This window comes from Lepidothrix coronata, unplaced genomic scaffold (assembly GCF_001604755.1).
Source record: "Lepidothrix coronata isolate B3197 unplaced genomic scaffold, Lepidothrix_coronata-1.0 Scaffold167, whole genome shotgun sequence".
NCBI classification, from domain to species: domain Eukaryota; kingdom Metazoa; phylum Chordata; class Aves; order Passeriformes; family Pipridae; genus Lepidothrix; species Lepidothrix coronata.
Genome location: NW_016690347.1, coordinates 1,451,043 through 1,471,438, shown reverse-complemented (window position 1 = coordinate 1,471,438; position 20,396 = coordinate 1,451,043). Strand labels below are relative to the sequence as shown.

Sequence of the window (20,396 nt, the reverse complement as noted above, 5' to 3'; positions counted from 1 at the left end):
GAAATAAATATTACTTTTTGTTCCTATAAATGTTCAATGTTCTTTTAAGCTTTACGATGTGGTTAAAGGTTAATGTATGCTTGGGGCAGCAACTTCCGTATGTACTGCTTTACTTTGTTTCACCTGTGTTTTGATCTGGGGAAAGCAGAAGCTCTCAGTCTGCCCAAATGTTCTGGGTTTTTTTTATACATGGTACTAATGAAGCTACAGTCTTTTTTCCTCTGTCTCTCCTTTCTGGAGGTTTTTCGTGACTCAAATTACTTTTTGCCACCCTTTGCACTTCCCACTCTTGTCCTTGCACTTTCTAGAGAGGGATGATTGGTATGCAAATGATGGCATTGAATTTATCTCTGGGTAGTAGGAGTGATGGAAATAATAGGACAACTCCTCTGTATGAATTCTAATACTCCATTTTAGTTACAAATTCTTAAGACACCCAGATCCCCTTCCTAATCTAGTACAATATATTTAGAGCTCTGTAGGGTACAGGTTTCAAATCTTCTCTCTAAAGTGTATTACTATAAAGTCTGACACAAAATTTATCTGCTGTTTTGATACTCACTTCCTTGTGTGCATAGGTCTACACGGCCCTGTGTAGACACCCAAGGTAGCTTTTAGGAGGTGGTGCTGCTGGTCACAGATTAAGGTATTGCATGGTGTTTAGTGTAACTCTGCCTGAGATCCAAACTAGCCCGGGATATATATAGTAAGGATGCATTGGTTTTACTGTCAGAGCCTTTTTATTTTTTAAAGCCTTTTCCTATCGTATGGTTCATTTTCTGTCTGTCTGTCCCTAAACAGCTGTTTGAGACTGTACTGTATACAACATCACTGAAAGATAGAGATGAGTAGAAGTGGAGACACCATAAACCTGCTTTGTTGCTAAAAACAGTGTATTTTGTAACTGCACTCATTTTATCTTGGAGAGGTTTGCACTGTGGTGGACATTAGGGAGGTAAAAGGAGTGTCTGTCACCTAAATAATTGTTTGTCACTTGCATATTGCATTGTTTCTTTTCTTAATGAATAGTTATATTTCCAAGATTCTCCACCTGAGCTTTAAAGCACAGGTAAGTATTTGGCCAGGACAAAAATACTGCCATATAATTTTTTTTTCTTTTGCTGTTCATTCACACGTTCCCACTTGCTAGTGTGCGTTATTTGTTTTGAACCATTAAATATCAACATCCATCCATCCAGTGTCTGTGCAGAGTGGGAACATGTATTGACTTAGCTGTACTTGAAAATAACACTGTTAAAGCTGTTATGGAAAACTGAGTGGTTTTCCAATGCTGACTGTGTAAAACTACTCCTGGAGAAGCCATCACAACTCCACCCCTATATAAGACAGATGTCTAAGGGGCTTCATTCTAGAGTCCATTCTGCAATTCAGCTTGGACACAGGAAAAAACTTCCTATGATTTTGAAGGGTGGTTTTTTTAAGGAAATAAATTTTAAATGTTGGCTAAATAGCACTTAACCCAAAAATATATTTCCAGCTCCTATATTTGATTCAATTGTAGTATTTGCATGGCACAAACCATTAAGTGTTGTTACTAAAGATCTGATGTACAAATAAATTCTGGCTTTAAAGATGTGTGAAAGTCAAGTCCCTGAAGTGACAAATATTAAGTATTTCTCACTTAGAAATACTTACCAGTGTAGAACATCAATGCTTCTCATATTTTCAATTAAACTTCAAAAGCCTTTGTAATTTTGCACATATAAATAATATGGTCTGAAACTGAGAAATGAGAAAATGGACATTGACCAATGACAGTAAGGAGAACTCGTTACTGGAGCTGAAACAATAGTAAAAGACAACTCTCTCCTTTAAATACTTGAACAGGAAAGCATTTTTCCTGGGGATTGAAAATCCTTTTACTACATGCTTAGGAAAACTATATGGAAATACTTTTCTTGCTCCTAAGTCTGTTTAATTCATACAGCAAGGCTAAGGGTAAATTTAGAGAAAAGTTCTTCTCAGAAACATCGCACTAGGAAAGGGATTTTTCTGCTGTTAAGAAGGAGAGACGGCGGGAGGATGGATGCAGCAGGAATTTTGCTGTTTTGTCAAACCAGAATGTCTTCTGCAAACTAAGGAGATGCTTCAACCAACTGGCTTTACCAAAGAACTTGAGACACTTCATTTTTTTTTTTTTATTAGTTGTCATTCTTTGACATGATGAATACTTACAGCAGTATGTTAAAAAAGATACAGTTAAGTCTCTTGGCATCACTGCATAGCAGTCACAGCATTTTCACACAATCTAGTGCTTCCTTTCAGAATGATGCATATGGCATATATACGCACGTACGGGGGCTGATTCTTGGTCCCAGTGAAGTTGAGGGGACCAGTGCTTGGCCCAAAGAGTTGTCTAAGATATGCGAATATGTATATATAAAATGCTTTACAATAAACATGACATATACAATCTTGAATTCAAAGATAAGCAGAATATATTTTACATCCAAGTCAAACTTATGCTCTGCACTTAGAAGTTTATGTACCTAAAATATTGGATGGATTATAGAAACAAATAATAGAGTAACAGTTTGCACCAATCAAAGTAATTTGAATACATATTCATGGCATGAAACTTGCCTTGTGGTTTTGCTTTGTTTCTGTTTGGGGTGGCTTTTTTTGGATTTGCAGGATCTTAATTCAAATTTAATTATTGATTTTTGTGGGCCATGAGTGGGGGATGGTGGTATCAGGAGAGGAATGGGCATATTTTATGGACAACTCAGCTGAGTGACTTAAAAATGGTACTTTTCAGGTACCATTTTCAGTGGTACCTGAAAATAAAATTGTAGCTACTTGAGTGTTTCTCCTTTCTTAGGAGAATCCATTTGGAAGGGCTGGGTGCATTTTGTGTCTAATTTGACAGAAACTTTTAACAGAAATTTCAACCACAGACTGGAAAAGCTGGTAAGATAGCTATGCAGTGGGCATATCTTATTTACTGTGGTAACAGCTTTCTCTGCTACTAATCATTGGGGAGGCCTTGGTTTCCTTCATGAAAATCACAAGTTTATACAAAAATAATTGACCTGTGTTGTAGATTAGGTTAGATACAATGGCAGATCATGTGTTTTGTTTTTTTCTTTTTCCTCCATAGATTCCATTTCAGCTACTCCTCTCTCTGTTCCTTTATTCCAAAGGTACATGTTTTTAATAGTCCTTTTGGCTGGTGGCTGGACTATTGACACTTAAAAACCCAAAAGTAAGTAAAATCTTGACTTATTGACAATGCATACGTATGCATGATTTCAACCAGCCTAAAATTTTCACTTATCACTTATCGTTACTTATTATTGTTCTTAATTATACAAAATTTCTTCTTTGATGGCATGAAATCTTTATTTAAAGAAGCTAGATTTTAATCAAATGAATTGCAATTGTGGGCCATGAAAACATTTTGACCTCCTGCTTTTAGTAGTTTTCTTTTTCTTTCCATATATGGAAACCTTAACTCAGTTTTAAAAAAACTTCAAAATCTTTTACCTGCACTGGCCCAGTAAGAAGGAAAAACACTGTACAAAGGCTTTCTGTAAAGTGGCTAATGGAGCTGACAACACAGAAATCTGTATTATCTGCATAGTTTTTCCATTCTGTGCATCAGCATTCTGTTGGCATCCTGGGGAGAAAACCTGGTGCAGAAATGCCCTCCAAACTACAGAATACCAAGTGTGTATCACAACCACATATACTGAACACTGGTGTTGTTGGATTGGCTGTTATCAGTCATTGTTTGGCTTCTAAGGGAAATCAGATGGTAGCACTTTGCATCACAGACCCCGGTGAATTTGGCTGCCAGGAATCTGCTGCCAGAGCCTAACTGTTCAGCACATCTCTGTCTGGAACACCTGAGGCAAACTGGCCAGACCAAAATTTGTGTAATGGGTTTGGCTCACAAGTACAGAAGTATTGCTGGAGCCACCCTGAACCTATTTCAAGCACTATATGTCATTAGACAAGGTGATTGAAATCTAGCAGGTATGAAATCTAGCAAATCAGTGTGCCAAAATCCCCCACAATTTTCAGAGCAGCTTTTTAAAGTTAAAAAGTTTTAGCTTGGTAAGAGCAAACTTGTAATGGACTCTGCAGGCTCCACTTGTAGAAAAGGGCTTGAGTTTAATGTAGCTGTAACAAAATTTCATTTGTACCTGCTGGACCTATTTTCTGGAAGCTCTTCACAAACAGCTCAACAATGTCTCTGTCAAGAGCTTTTTATGCTGCTAGACACCGTGTTTGTTGAACTAAATTTCAGAACATTGTAAAAAATTTCTTTGAACTAGAAGGAAAAGGGCTTTCGTTTCTTAGTAAAAAGACAAAACAAGGGAAATTATATCCTTTTGTATGTACTTAAGTGCTTCTAAGCAGCACATTACACTGCTTGTGTAATGTCCTAATAATTGTCCTAAATCTGTCAGAAGGAAAGATACATCTAAAAAGCTGAAAAATGGTGATGCTTCTGCCCCTACCATCAGGTGGTTAAGAAGAAATTATGTCCTGTAGTTAGAAATAATTTAATTATATTACAACTCTCTCTCTCTCTCTCTCTCTTTGCTTGCTGTGGTCCTTCTAATATGTAAGTCTCATTTAGAAGTGGGAGGAAGAAAGAGATTTTCTACCTTATGGTTTTACCTACATATGGTTATACCTTATGTAACAGTAGAGGGGGAAGAAAAACATCATTCTTGGAGTGCTTTGTGTTCTCACAGTGTTTTCCACCCTCCTACTTCACTGGGTTTCAGCTTCTTTCTCTGAAGATACACACAAAGAATTAGTAGAGTAAAACATAGTTTACTAAAACTTATGCTTTTTATTTTCTTTTAACATATTAGTCACCTTCTGAGCATGAACTTTCTCTTATCAAGTCAATATCCCCTGTAATTGAGAAAAATCTATTATATCTCCCCTTGCACTTTTTTGAGTAAATATCTTTCTCAAACACCGACTTAAATAGCTCTTTCTTTGTTGGCCTCTTCAAGGTATTCACATCCAAACACAATTATATGGCCATATCTGCTAGTTCTTTTGGAAAACAGCTATACAGATTTGATGTGTTGGGGGTTTAGAACACTATACTTCACCTGAATGCAGTTATTTTTACTGGGGGCAAAGGAGAAGGGGACTATCACTTGAGAATACAATCTCATTGAAATGGTGGAAGCTTAAGTTTTATAAAGACTTTCCAAATGAGGTTGTTTATGGCATAGTTAAGGCCATGTATCTTTCACAAACACAAGATTATAGAAAATTCCTCAGCAACTATGACAGTTAAGAGATTTTTCTTAATAGTCTGACTGCAACAGATTTTTTTCCTTCATTGACTGAGACCAATCTAAAAGTCAGTTTAAGTATTACTTAAATTACAAGAAAAATACAAATGCGTTTTGACGCTGGCTATCTAAGGAGGGAATGGGGGGAAAAATCAGCTACACTGCAACATCTCTTGCGAAAACAACTGGACTCCAGAACTACTGAATGTCGTGCTTTGTAGACCACTAAGCTATTTAGTAAAAATTCACACTCTTGAATAAATGGTAATCAGGTTGAACTGTCAAATCATGTGGTGTTGCTGTGGGGCTCGGGTTTTTTTGAACTTCAGGCTCTGTGAAACATTTGCCTAGACCAAATGTGCAAGGTGCCATGGATTAACAACATGGACCCATATGGAATGTGTTTGAAGTTTTCAAGAAGTTATCCTGCTGGACTTCATTCCTTAATGACCTTTGATACACCTTGGATAGTGGAAAGGCAGTTCAGAATCGTATCTTGTAATCATATGATTTTGGCAGCTATGAAGGATGCTAAAAGTTAAGGCTTTTATCCACAAACAATGGTGTATATTAATAAACTCTATACCATATTTACAAATGCTTTCTCTTGTATTAAAACTAACAGTATTCTGTTCACAGTGCCAATGTTTTTACAGGTAGCAATCCCACAGTACTCCAGTATTTTGGCATGGGAATCAGTAGCGCTTTGTATTTACAGAAAATGTACACATATGAATATAAACAGGTTACTTGAAACAGTACTCAAAAGATAGATCTGTTCATGTTTCAAAGGTTTAGACTGTACTACACCTTCCCTTTCGGTTGCGAGGGAATACTGTTCCTTGCAATGAGAAGATGCCTGTCTTTTATCCAAAGTGGCATAAAAATGATTACCAAAACGAGCCTTGTTACACTGGAGGCATGTATACAGAGAGTAACTTCAGTCCAAGGTTTTTAGATCTGTTGTTTAGTGCACAGAATACAAAAGTTAAAAAGGTTTTTGTTTTAATTACTAAAACAACCAGACTCTCTCTGCCCTCTGTGAGCACCGTCTGTCAGCCTGTGTCCTCTGGATGCTGAAGATGCTGGTGGTTTAATGTGCAGCCCAGCTGCCAGCCTGGAACATGTGTGGCGCTCTGGGCCTAAATACATATGTCACAGTATGACTTGTGGTAAATGAATATATAACCAAGAGTGCCTCTCTGTCTCCCCTGCTCTCTCAGGAATCCTCCCTACTTCACGGCAGCCATAACTGCTGCTGACTGGGACTCCGCATTCGGACAGTTCGTGGTCAGGAGTGACGGATGACATCAGGCACGCGCAGGACGAAGAGAGGGGAGAGGAATGGAACGTGAGGATCAGAAAGAAACCCAGCAGAACCTTGGGCCTGTTGGTGAGGACCCTTACAGCTTCTGCTTTGCCATTTCTTCCCTTTGCACGGTCTCAACAACAGGCTCTTGGCTACTCAGGATCTTACTTGCTGCTGTGACCAAGACGGGATAGCAGTGCTATAAGGAAAAGTGCAAAGCTGCCATTAAGGAGTCTCTTCTTCATTTAAAGTCTGTTCCTGGCTGCCAGTCACTTGACCCGAGTGGTCATTGCTCCTACTACTGCTGTGTTGCTTGTGGAGCAAGCTTCTCCACTTGGCCTTGTTCCTCCTGAGATGGTTTAGCATATTTTCAGATAGGGGAGTATCGCCTGTAAACTGGGCCCACCTCTCAAAGAGTGGCTCAACGATGTATGTCATGAACCCTGGGGAAACACACAAGGGACACCTGTTGAGCAACAAATCCATTCACAGAGTGCCTTGAGAGCAATGTAAGTGGCAAAAACCCTGATAAGAAATAACAATAAACCCCCAAACAGACATGGAGTCCTTTTGAAATGCACAGCTTTTGACCAGCATACATGACAAGACACGGCTTTATCTGCATGTCTATCAGTAAAATCTGTGAGAGTCGGCATCCCTCTGAGGAGATTTCAGACAAGAAAGTAACCAGTGTTTAATCCCACATTGGCTGCAATTTTTCTCCATGGACACTTTTTCCCCTATGCAATGACTCCTTCGTCTTTCTGTTGAACATTTGGCCTAGATAGGTTTCTTTTTGAACATTTTAATTTAGAACATGTTTCGTAACTCTTATGGTATCCACAACTAGAGTGGGGTGGAGCGGGTGGTGGAGAAAAGCTTCTCTTTGAGCTTGTGCCATAGTGAGATAAACACGAAGAGAATTAAATACTTACCAATCTGTATGCTTGGTATTGTATCCTTCTGCTGATTACAAAGGGGGCTTATTTCCAGTTCAAATTTTTGTTCTAGATCACCTGCAAAAAAAAAAAAAAAGAGCAAATATTTTTGTGCCACTTTTATCCCTTCTCCAAACCTATGCCACACTCTTACAGTGACTGCAACTGTGTGAATTTGAGCAGTTGGAATCTTCTACCAATGATGACCATGTCAGATGTCTAAATACTTTCCTTTTCTGGACTTTTTAGGTATTAGAGAAACTGATTATCCATACAAAGAAAAATCTAAGAAAGGATAACTTTTGAAAGAACATTAAATCTGAGCATGTAAGTGTTCTGAGGACTTTAAAATAGACTCCTTCATGTGAAAGACCTCTAAGACGTTTTATAGTTCATTTACTTCATTCACTAGTTCATTTACTCAAATGTCTTCCTAACAGAAAATTGCAGAATATAAATTTTAGAAGAAATGTGCCTCTGGTAGTACTGTAGTTTGAGTTGGCTGGGGGATCTGCTCACTCCAGATGCCACCTCAGATTGCTCCTGATGCAGAACTGGTCAGATTTGGCATTGAGATGATGCTTATAAACAGTCAGTAGAAACTATTTCTGCAGAAACAGCCACACAGGGGAGTCTTCTGTATATAGCTATGACAGGAGATGGTTTTTATGGAGTTGAAGGTAATCAATAGCAATGACCATGTGTATACTGGAGTGGTCACAGAAGACCACAGGCCAGCTGGATTTAAGAATTCAGAAAAAAAAAATCTCAGAGAGTCTCATTTGCTCATTGTCATCCAGACAACAGTCACTTGTTCTGCTGGAGAGGTGGCATTTCCTTGCAGGTGCCTGCAATTACTTTATACAAAGATCGCTATAAGTGAGTAAAGTTTTGAGTGTGTTTTTGTTTTTTAAACGAACTCTGTTTGTGAGTGCAACACATTCATCCTTTGTCATTGTTAGTTTTCTCTGCCAGTGTACAATCCTGATTACTTTCCAGTCTATAGTATGGAAGGGAAGTGAGAGTTAACTGTGTCCAAGCTAAGATGTGCCCCTTCCCCTCAGATAACAAATATTTTGTCCATCTGATTCACTAATAAGAATGTAGTGAGGGCTGGTTAGGTAAAAATTGCCTGTAAGAAAGACTTGCTAGTTCAGGCAAAACACTGCAAAACCCAGTAAAGAAATATTTTGCTTTAAATCCACTGGTTTTGTTTAAAAGCTCTTTTCTCCCCACTAACAGTTTTGATTTAAATGCTATTGTGCTACTTAGGTTCTGTAGTCCCATATAAAACACCATGTGCATTTTTAAGCCTTGCCCTTCTTCTCTCTGCAGCATGCAATTTCTTCTTAAATGTGAGCAGAGTATTTTCAGTTGTAATTAGCTATTTAGAAAATATCAGGGAAACATTTTTAGCTTCATAAACAGCAAAAGGAACAATTTAGCAAAACTGACACAAAAGAATAGTTTATCATGTTTCCAAATGTGCAGTTTGACTGTCTTCTTCTCATCTACCTTCCAGAACTTTTTGACTGAAAAAAAGTGTCTAACTCCAGTGACATCCCCTCTCTAGGTATTCTGGGCTGAAAATGGTTGACCTGCCTGGCTCAAAATGTATCAACATCTTCTTGTCTTTGAGAAGTAATTTAATTGACAAATTAAATTTTCCTTTGTATGGTAAGAACTTAAAATTATCGTCAATTTTCTTATGCTTCAAGTTGCTGTAGAAGGAACTGCATGCATTAGTTTCTGAAAACTTTCATGGTGGGTAAAATCTTCCAAGTAATTGTAAAACATCATAAGAGAAACTGATCATTAATGTTGCTTAAACATTAGCCATTGTCGTGTGTTTTTGGAGGAGGTCAAACCACGACAGCCATTTTCTTGAAACTTTTTCTTACCAGTTCCAGTTTCATATAAATAAATCAAGTTGCATTACTTACCTTGTCTTCCTAACTGACTTTTAAAACATCTGAAAACAAGGTAAAGTATTTTTCTAAAGAAAGTTTGTTAGGAGCTGCTGTAGGCATCAGGTGCTCCCTGAAATGTACCTAGGTTGTATATTTTATTTACTAACATATTTAGTGCAGATGCACAAGAAGACTAGAAGATCAGGATCTGAGTTTCTATTAAAATGGAATTAGAAATGTTTGATACAAAAAATGTTAAAACTTTGTATCTGTTCCAGAAGGAAGATTAAACAAGGCACTAGTTGTGGTATTCTCAGTATCATCTACAGTTAAAAATCAAAATATGAGAGCTATGGTTTCCAAATGTTAAACTTAGGGCCAAAAAATACCTTCAAGCCCCAGCACTGTGTGTAAAGGGGTAGAGAGGTCTACAAAAACATTTTAAAGTGACAATGGTATCTAAATACATGCTATTTATTATTGGGGGGTTTTGTATCACTTAACAGGATTATACAGCCACTAGTGATAGTCAGACCACAGTTTCTGTATATTGTCCCATAAGAAATGCTCTTTTTCTCCCTTTCATGCTTCTAACGGGTCTCATAGACTCGGGTGTCTCCTTTCAGAGGCATATTTTAGATGTTAGACTAATAAATCTTGAGGGCTGTGGAAAAAGCTTACATTTATAGGAGATGAGAGTGCTTTCTCATCATGGTCCCTCAGTACACTAAGGTCCCACATCACTGGGGCCCTGTTCTCATGAGCTGGATATTGATTATGCCTTGACTATACATCTGACTAAATAAACCTGCATCTGGCAAGTTACTTAAGTTGCTTCAAAGGCATCAAAGCTGAAACTGACACTTGCTGAAAATGAACTTGCTGACCTATTTGTCCTTGTTATGGAATAACTGTACCAGGTACCAGTTCGGATGTGGCTTAATTTTGTAGTGCAAAACTTCAAATGAACTGAGAATTTTATTGCGAGCTTTTCTAGTGTTTGTACTGCTTGCCTTCAACTCTCAGGATGCTCCGAACAAAGAATTTAGCAGTGATTAAACTCTGCTGCACCCTGTGTTGTAGCACAGAATGACCTTGCCTATGCAGATAGAGCCAAATGGTGTAATTACTGTGTTTCAAAAAAAATCCCTGCCTGACTGTGCTCTCTGCAGGGGTTCGAAAACATTTGCAATAGGTTCTTGCCGAGGTTTGGCTTGCATGCTTTGGCCCTTTCAACAGCGTGCTGGGAAGCGTGTTTGAACCCTTTCTCTGCATTTGTAGGCAGAAGAATGTGTCATATTTGGGAAACAGTGAGGGTAAGGCTCCCATCAGAGTTGTAGTGGGAGCATGAAAAGCAAGATAAAACATAGTGGACAGTGGTAGGATTTTGGGGCAGTGTGGCCCCAGCACTGCTCCAGCTCAGAAATGCCAATGGTGACTGGACAGCTCTCAGAGAAGAACCTAGACGTGGGCTCTTAAGCTGAATTCCAGTGCTGAGGCACAGCAGAGCCCTCCCTCTTGCCTGATGCTCGCAGAGGAACAGTGAGGGCAGAGAAACATTTGCTGCTCTTCTGCCCCTTGCCGCTTTTCCATTGAGGCAGTGTATCTCTCAACATCTCATCCTCGAGGGACATTTCAAGGCAAGGTGGTTATGCTGAATTCTACCTCCGACTCATCACACAAAACCCACAGAAATCTGAGGTAAAAGGGGACTGCTGTGAGTCAAAGGGGCTGACCTTGCCGGTAAAACTCTTCACAGACCCGTTCACTCCACTGTTTGCTCAGATCCCAGAGCCGGCAAGGGTTGCAAATGTCAGCACACTTGAGTGCAATCTAAAAGCAAGAAGAAAAGTAGGAGTGAGAAAAGAAGTTACTGTATAGCAATGCTTCAGCGGTAAATCTGCAGTCATGAAACTCCCAGGCCTCACCAGCAATGCTGGGAAGGGTTAAGATTACCTTTTAGAGACTCAGCCTCACCCAAACATGCCCTTTGAGGAAAGAGCATTTATTTAAGCTGCAGACAAAACTTTCATTCAGCACTCCGCTTTACCGTAGTGAGAACAAGAGGAAGGCCAAATTCCAAGACTGCAAAGTGTTTTGGATATTCCTTGCAAGGAATACGCCAACAAAAGCCTCAGGCTGGCTCCTGCTGACTGCTTGGCTCAGCATCCATGGCTGATGAAAAGGAAGGGAAGAGCCAAGCTGGTATATTTGGGCATCATTTCTCTGCAGTCTCAGTGAGTGACCTTGCATCTCACTTCAATTACACTTCATCTTAATGTCTGCACATTTTTGTTTACAAAGCTGAGCATAAGGCTCTCAGCACTGCCCCTGGCTTGGTTTCACTTAGTTAACTAGTACTTTTAAGTGCTTTGCAGGGGAATGCGTACAGGAGGGCAAGAGGTTTTAAAAATCAAGTAACTGTTTCAGAAAAGTAAACCATGTATTAGTCTGCCTGTCTTACTGCCTTGGAACAAGATGTTCATGTCATGAACACAGTCAGTTAGCCTGACAGAAGTCAGAAGTCATTCTGGCACCCATGAAGAAAACATAAGAAACATTTCCTGTATAAATTCAGACCTGTGAACCAGAGGAGGGAAGTCTCCATGTTACTTTTCTCTCTGGATTAAGCCCTAATGTTACTATCTATTACAACGACCTTTCAGACATTCTTTAGCTTATTCTGATCAATCAAGATTCCTTGATTTTTTTCTTTTTTTCTTCCACAACTAATCCACCGGATAATTAAATCTCATCATGTCTGTTCCCTAGTTACTATTTTCAAGAAAGTACATAAGAAATTTTTTTGCCACAGTTGAGAACTGTAATTCCTCTGCTTTTGGCATTTGCACAACTTTCTTGACTAATCTGTCCAGAAATATAATAAACCTGTCATCCTGCCCTGCATGGTCTATGCAGGAATCTGACAGATGACTGTTTGATGCAGGACAGGTGAGCAGGAGGGGGAAGAATTACCAGATCAGCATTTCTTTCCTTGCAACAGTAAGGAACTGTAACTTAGACAAAAAGAAAACATGTAGGTATTTGTTTTATAAATGATAATGATTACTTCAACTTCTTTATAGACTTAAGAATGAAATTAATGTAATTTCTCCAAAGAAGCAAGTATATGCAGCTACTTTAATCACGATAATGCTTTAATAGGTCGAGGTTTATTCTGAAGAGTCTGCTAATGACTGCAGCTTAACACAGAAACAGTGTGAATCTATTTCATTTTTTAATAAAGCATGGTTTTCTCATTAGCTGGGTAGATGCTCTAGAGAAGCATCTGCTGCCATGGCAACAGCTGTCTGCAGAGGCAGTTCCTGAGTGTCCATCACAGGAACAGGACTTGGACACCTGATGTCACACTGTGCTGGAAAACACACCAATGAGGGGGCTCTCCTGCATGGTGCTAGAAAATAACACCAGTGGAGAGAGAGACACTACAATCGAAGCGTTACTTGGCAAGAGAAGCAGTGTTCTGGAAATAAAATAATTACTAGCTTATCTTCATTTCTTAGCATTTGAAACACTCCTCTATCTGTTGCATTCACAACTTTTTAACTCAAGGAAATTACAAAAGGAAATGGAGGCACCTTATGCTTGCCTTACATGCCAGGTGGCAGAAGGAAAGTGTTTATGGTAATAGGGAGAGGCTGATGTCCAGACATACCATCATATGTTACTCCAACATGTAATAGGAAATACTGTGACTTTAAATATGAGTAAAAATAATAGTGAAAAAAATATCTTTTGAAGTTACCTGAAGCATAAAATGTCTGTCTTGTGCATCCTCCAGCCTCAAATCCTGATTGTCAAGGTGAGATTTCAGACGGATCAAAAACTCATTCTGCCTGTTGATGTCTGTTGCCAAGATCAGGGAGCCCAACTGCTGCTCGATGTCCTGTCTGCAATGGAGGAAAATAAGCCCCTTTAATCATGGAACCACTGAACATTAATAGCTCAAACCAACCTGCTACGGATCACAGCTAGCATAAAGCTTCCTCTCTCTTTATGGATCCAGTGTGATCTGTTTGGTCAGTCTCTGCTGGGGTTTGCCGAGTACAACCATTTTACCTGCCTAAATGGGTTCAAGAGGAATAGATAATGTAGACGAAAAATGCTTGTTGGCACAGGTTGTTCTGAAAGCTTCTGAAAAGTGCTAGGAAAGTACAAAAAAACCACTCCAAAACAAGAGCATAATGCATCAAGAAAAATGCTCACGTCTTACTTCAGCTGCTCAGAGCTGAGTGGTTAATACTGCAACTTTGAAGTTGCAGTCAAAGTTGTGAAGGTCTGGACTGAAGTCCAACTGAAGGTGGATGCAACTGTCTGATGCAAAGAATTTCTGGAGAGATACAAAGCTTATTGCTTCTAGGTAACTTGTTTATGTTATTGGTAAGGTCACCTGTGATTTAAAATTTAGTATCGCAGTCTGTTCATTGGCTCAACCTCCATTCCTCAGTGGGACTAGTACTGCACAAAACCAGCAGATACAAAGCTAGCAGCAACTTGGCCAAGGTGCTCATGCTGTTGCTTTTTTCTGCTTCACCCATAAAGGCTGGACCATGCTTTTGCAGGCAGGCATGAAAGTCCTGAGCAGTCTTGATGCTATTTGACCAACTCCTTCAATTTCCTATTTTCATGCTTTTTAATCACTAAATCTTTCCATATTCAGTTGGTGCTACGTAAAATGAAAAATGCCAACAACTGATCTGAAAAGCTCCACTTCTGCTGGGCCTCCCCATGCTCCTGGTGCTGAGAGTAGCCATTCCTGTGCTGCAGAAGCGGCTAGGTCTTAGAAAATACTTCTGCTGTATAACTTGTCTCATGATTTCATACTGGCACCAAGTGAGGGCAGGAAGTTCAGCCTATTCTGAAGCCTGGGCCTCTTTGCTAGTATCCTTTTAAGAAGAGTGAAGGAAGCCATGGACTAGTTTCAGTGATGCATTTCTTCCCGTGGACACTTACGTCACCTCCTTGGGCAGATGGGCGAGGAGCCGTGACTCTCGCAGCATGCCTATCGTAGATCGCCAGTGATGGTTTTCCAGCACTGAAACGTTCTATGGAGGAATAACAGGAATAAATTCAAGGGTTAGGCAGGTATCCATGGTACAGATAAGGATTTGCCATATTACATGATACCCAGACCTGGCTGGACATGCTGTAACATCAGTCTAAAATGTGTGCTTTTCCGCCACATTTGGATTAGAGTAATTGGTCTAGATTTCTATACTTAAGGACCTTGTACTTCTGGATTTCTTAGCTAAGGTCAGCCCTGGAGCCCTGTTGTTCTACAGTTTTTGAGTCCTGCCGTGGACAGAGGAGCTAATCTCACCTGAGTGGGAGGTAGCTTACATTCTAACAGATTTATTAACAAAAGAATTAAAGCAGGAGTGCAAAATCGTATTTTTGCCTCCTATTAATCCCAGGTTGACTTCTCAACCTCTACAGTTTGAATGCAGAGTGGACAAGAAAAAGAAAACTAAACTGCCAAATTTCCCTTGAAGTCAGGGAACTGGAAGCTACCTGCAGCTGTTCAGTGAAAGGAGGAGGAGTAGCAGTACTGCTGAGCATTTGCAGGCTTCAGCAACTTAGTCTGCAACAAATTTCAAGTCTTTTTTGTTTGCTTCCTTCCAAGAAAGTGGAACCAAAGTTAGGTTGGAAAAAATTGCTAGAGAACAGAAACACAGCTTTCTAGGTTATCAGTAAATCATAACAAATTGGATATCTTGTGTCTGATGACTTGAAATTACTATCCTAACACACAATGCATTTGCCAATCATCACTTCTTTAGTTCACAGAGTACCTTCTATCACCAAATGCCTCAGAAATGTCACTTGTTCAGAAACCTCTAGCATCTGTTCCCTGGCTTTTGCAGTAGATAAGCACTGGATTAAAAAAAAAAAATCAACACACAATCAAACCTTTTGAGCAGGTAAACAGAGCAAGGACCCCACCCTGTCACTGCAAACAGGGAAATTAGAGTAAGAATCCCTCTTTCCAGCCACTGTTAATCTCCAGCTCCCTTATTCACAGTCTGAGTTGTTGCTGCCATAGTGCTGCCTTTCCTGTGGGACATGATGCACAGCTTCTACTTTTCCAGGAGGGACTGAACAGTATTTTCTCCTTAAGGCTTCCCCATCCTCCTTTGTAATCCTGTCATATCTAATGACTGTTGAAACATTAAACATTGCCAGTAACCAAGATCCAATCTGCATTTTTATTTTTCTTGAAGCTTCATGCTACAAATTAGTGCAATGGTGAGAGTGCAATTTGGATTGACTTCCTATTACAGTACTTTCTGTTGCTTTTGAATTCACAGAAACAATGTCACGTTGGTATTTCTCCGGGTTTGTTTGTTTGCTTGTTTGTTTCCCTTACAGGTATGAGGGATACTGGGGAAGGGGTGGGGAGGAAACAAAGTAAAACTAACTCCAAAACTTTCAAACTGTGCAAAAAATTAAGTCCTTTTCTTAGGAAGAGCTGAAAGACTCAGATCTCAACATTAGTTACGCAGTATCGAAATTACTTTTGACAGCAATTCTGTTCATTTGCCAACCTAAATATCCCTTTTCTCCTTTTGCCTAAATACATCAGGATGGACTCCTGCAACCCTACGCTCTGACCAAGAAAAATAAGGAAATGTAATAGGGCATAACAACAAATTTTTTCTTCTTTTTTTTCACCTACCCAGTCACAGAGTTGAATCCTGGTCCCAAGAGTCACCCCAAGACCACAGGCTTCCATCTTCCTACCCAAAGGTAAATTAGACAGACTCCACTTGACTGACACCTTTGCTTTTTGGGAAGGCTTACACTTGTTTAAGGCAGTGTGCACAGGTTCCTGGGACCGTGGCCTGACTGCACCCTTGAAACATCCTGACAGGGGAGATCCCCCTTGGAGCACCCTGTGACCCCACATGCCTTCCAGCATGGCAGCCTTACTTGCTGTGAGGAGCTGCTTCACCAGCACCTACCTCAACCAGGGAATTACACTACATGGATGCAGTTGCTTTTTGGCCATCTGAAGGCCAGCCAGAACAGGGCTGAACACATAGGCATCTGAGAACTTTCCTGCATCCAATTAATAGTTAATCAAAGGCAGAAGCAAACTCAGGTAATCATCTCAGAGTATTTCCACTTCTGTAAGTTGCCTGCTGCTACAGGGGGAACTTTAAACTGACACTGCTGCACTGTCTAGTTTCCCACACTGAAAGTACACAGAGGAGGGAAAAGGAAAGGTCAAGTTAACAAGCAGTAACTGAGCATGAAGTCATATGACTCTCCTCTTAAATGTAAGGAGCCAGAATCCCTGAAGCAGCTGCCAACAATCAGTAGAGTCAGCTATTCCACCTAGGAACACACTACTGCCTTATTAAAACTAATTGCTGTGAGCTATCGGATCGCCTAGGCTGGTGGGGAGATGTCCCATGCACAGAAAAATCTGTGTGCTGGTTTGCAGACTGGAGTTCTCAGCTCTGCTTCACCTGGTGTTTTATTTTTTTAAAAAACTTAGTAGCTCAGGTTTGTTTTAGAGGCTGCACTATGGGAAGCTTGTCATATTTGCAGTGAATTGCTAAAACACAGACTTCAGGACTGTGAGGAAATAAAACATGTTTAGTTTACTTAAACTATCACAATATCTCCAATCTGTCAGTTTATCTGAGCTGTTTGAACGACTGCACTCAACATGTGCATTTGGAAAAGAATAGTAACTTGAAGAGAGGAAGACTTACTATTAACCAGGTGCAGAGTAAACTGCAATTTTAATTCAAAGTCGAAGTGGATCAGAATTTCTCTCAGTCTGGTCATCTATTTTTAGTCATTGAGCAATTGGTTTAACTACACAATTTTAAAATGGACACTTCAATTAGAAATGGTGCTTTTAAGTAGAACTGTTATAACTGATGCCCAAAACGTATCTTCCTATTTCCAGCTTATATACATCTATATTAAAGTTGTAAAGTGTTCTTTCATAGTTTTCTGAAACCTGTTTTGTTCTACAGAGGTTGTATGTGATCTTTCCATATTTCTAAACTCTTGTCCTTCTTTTAAAAGCCAGACAATGAAAGTTAGAAGCAAAGTCTGCATCACATAACAAGGAATGCTGGTGTGCTCCTCACAGGAGAACTACGTGACCTCCTGACCCCTTACAGTCACCTTCTACACTCTCAACTGTCTTTGTAATACTGGAGACTTGAATGAAGCACTTTTATTTTTGTGGAAAACTATGGTGCATGCGACCACGTGCAACAGACTCTTGTGGAAATTACCCTATAGATTCCAAAAAAAAAAAAAAAGTCTTGTATCATAAAATAGGGATTTAGTTTGAAAATAAATATTGAAAGCTCTGAAGTCCTAGGTGATGTCACCTATCTTCCTGAAACACGACTCTTCTCATATATGCACTTCAGAAGGTGTCAAACACTGCATCTTTGCCAAATACCGACCCATCTCATTTTGCAAAACCTTTTCTTCCAAATGTAAAGTTCTAATTTAAATGTCAAACCATCAAAAGCAAAGAGATGCCATACATGGATAAGTCCACTGTCCCAGTGACAGACGACTGCCAGCTATGTTAAATTTACTTTTGTTTGATCTTTTTTCTGATTAATCCCAGCAGTTCTGCTACTTAAAAACCAAAAACCCATGACCTTTTTTGTTTCAGTTTCAAGCACATGTAAAGTACATGTTTTACAGACTATTTGCTGAATCTAAATTTTTTGCTAAAAATGTTCTCAGCAAAACTTTTTTCCAGTAGTTATTTTTACTGGCATCCATATACTGTATACTACTAATATTTTTGGAAACAATCTGGGATCAATTTCAGATAAAATAAGTAAAAATTGTCAGTGAATGTCCCTAAGTAGAGTACTTAAAATCTCATTTGCTGTTGAAAGATTGCATTTTATGCATTGTCACTGCCTTTACTAATCAATTTTAAGTATATTCAAGCCCAGTCAACTGAGCAGAAACTATCTCTCCAAGATACTACTATTTTAGCTCTATTTGTTTCAGATTAGGCTGATTTTTCAACCTAATTATATACTACTGTTTCTTACTATTAATTTGAGAAGGAATTGTTTGTACCTTTAGTAGGACAAGGGTTTTTTGTGGAATGGCTCTCCTCACTCCTCTTCAAAGGATCCTTAACATAACATTCCCAAAGTCCCCCAGCTTAGGCCCCTGACTTTTCTCTCTCTTCACTCAGCTGGCCCAACATTTAGAAAAGACTGGAATAAAATGGACCAGGCACATATGGGTGTGACATAATACACTGCATCAGTTTATGATGAGGCCAGTCACAAACTTTTCAGTGTTTGAGCATTACTATGCCCTGGCTGGAGCTCTCACAATGCAGCCCATTCCCATATCTGAGGGCAGGACAGTTGCACCATTGCACCATGAAACGTGTACTGTGTAATGGGAAAACTCAAACACTGCCTGAGTAGAGGAGAACAAGAGAGACTCTCTTATTGAGTAATGAGGACATCACAGCAATCTCTCAATTTGCCAAGTAAGTGCAGAAAGGTACATAGCTATTAGTGAGTCTTCTTCAGGCAGATTAATTTTTACCTCAGGATATTCTACTTCTGACACCTCATTATGAAGTTGAAGGCTGAAGTTGACTCTTCCAATGTGGGTCAAAACCTCAAATATATTCAAAAGGGACCACAAAAATCAGGCAGCATGTGTTCATAGGTATTTATTGAATAAGAGGGTCTGTATTTTTGTTTCAGAAGTTTTCTACTACTGCTTGCCAAAGCTGGAAGTAAGTATACCAGGTGAAGGACAGCTCTGTACTTATCCCAGACTTACTTTTCTCTCTGAGATCTTTTACTCGCTGCTCTTAGAAACAGGATACTGGTCTAGACAGCCTGTGGTGTGACCTAGTGGCTGGTTTTAAGTTCTTTCTTTATATCTCGAGGAACATTACTGTAAATGTCTACAACTTTCCTTTGGTTTCCTCTATCTTCTATTTTTTTTAATGCAGTGTTCACTAAGTATTTAATTTTACTACAGCCATATGAAGCAAAAGTTTCTTTTAATGCAGCACCAATTTAGAGCATGCCTGCTGCTTACTTGGTCACTGAAGGAAGATGAAGTACAAATTATCTTCTTGTGATTTTAAATCTCCTACCCACAGTTCCTCACAGTTCATCCCAGATGATCTACACAGCAGATCTGATAAATGTCAGGCAACTGATAAATGTCCTCAAAAAAATCCAACATTTCCACTTTCTTTCTCATGTGTATCAGCTCTGCTGTAAGAAGTGACACCTGGTGAAGAGCTTAACTGAAATTGTCCAGACTCTGAAGTGCAGGATGACTTGATCAGCATCCCCCCGCTGCCAGATTTTGGCATTAGAGTTCACTGCAAAATGCTTAAACTCTCCTTGACACCATTTCACATGCTAGCAGCTTGATGAGCAGTTTTACCTGATACAGGCTGGCAAGGTGGTGTTTTGTTTTAATCAAAAAGGGTTGGTTGACCCCTGGGTGATCCACGTCATGGGCCGCAGCAGCTAGCAGTCCCAGCATGATGTCCGATGGGGTGAGGAAGTTGGCAAGCTGAATCATCACACACATTAATCACAACATGAACAGTAAACACTTTTTCTTTTTTTGGCAAATAAACAAACCAGCTGGCATTGCTTGGTTTTATAGGCATTTGTATACAAATGTCAAATACAAAATAAATTTTGTGAACGTTTTTAGGTGACGGTTGAACAAACATCTTTAAAGATATTAGACTATATAATCATGTTTTATTATAGTTTGTATTTCTTAACTCTTTTATCATTCATGGCAATATATGAATTGTTGTAATAGAAGTGGTTGAGCATAGTCTAAAACATTCAGTTTAAAAAATTAAACAAGTATACTGGCAGGTTGGCTACGCTAGTGTACATGGCGAGAGCTCTGCCTCACACAGTAATGCCAA

At 39.4% G+C, this 20,396-nt stretch overlaps 1 protein-coding gene across 3 annotated transcripts in view; it reads right to left on the bottom strand.

The window, feature by feature from the left end:
* Positions 1 to 2,135: 2,135 nt before the first annotated feature.
* Positions 2,136 to 20,396, bottom strand: part of PDE7B (phosphodiesterase 7B) — a 174,449-nt gene continuing 156,188 nt past the window's right edge. For all 3 annotated transcript variants that reach the window (XM_017829704.1, XM_017829705.1, XM_017829703.1), the window contains 6 exons: positions 19,892 to 20,023; positions 14,420 to 14,511; positions 13,212 to 13,356; positions 11,182 to 11,278; positions 7,533 to 7,613; positions 2,136 to 7,040 (listed from right to left, as the gene is read on the bottom strand). In XM_017829704.1, coding sequence (XP_017685193.1) covers positions 6,823 to 7,040; positions 7,533 to 7,613; positions 11,182 to 11,278; positions 13,212 to 13,356; positions 14,420 to 14,511; positions 19,892 to 20,023 — 765 coding nt within the window. In that variant the 3' untranslated portion in view covers positions 2,136 to 6,822. The remainder of the gene's footprint in view (positions 7,041 to 7,532; positions 7,614 to 11,181; positions 11,279 to 13,211; positions 13,357 to 14,419; positions 14,512 to 19,891; positions 20,024 to 20,396) is intronic.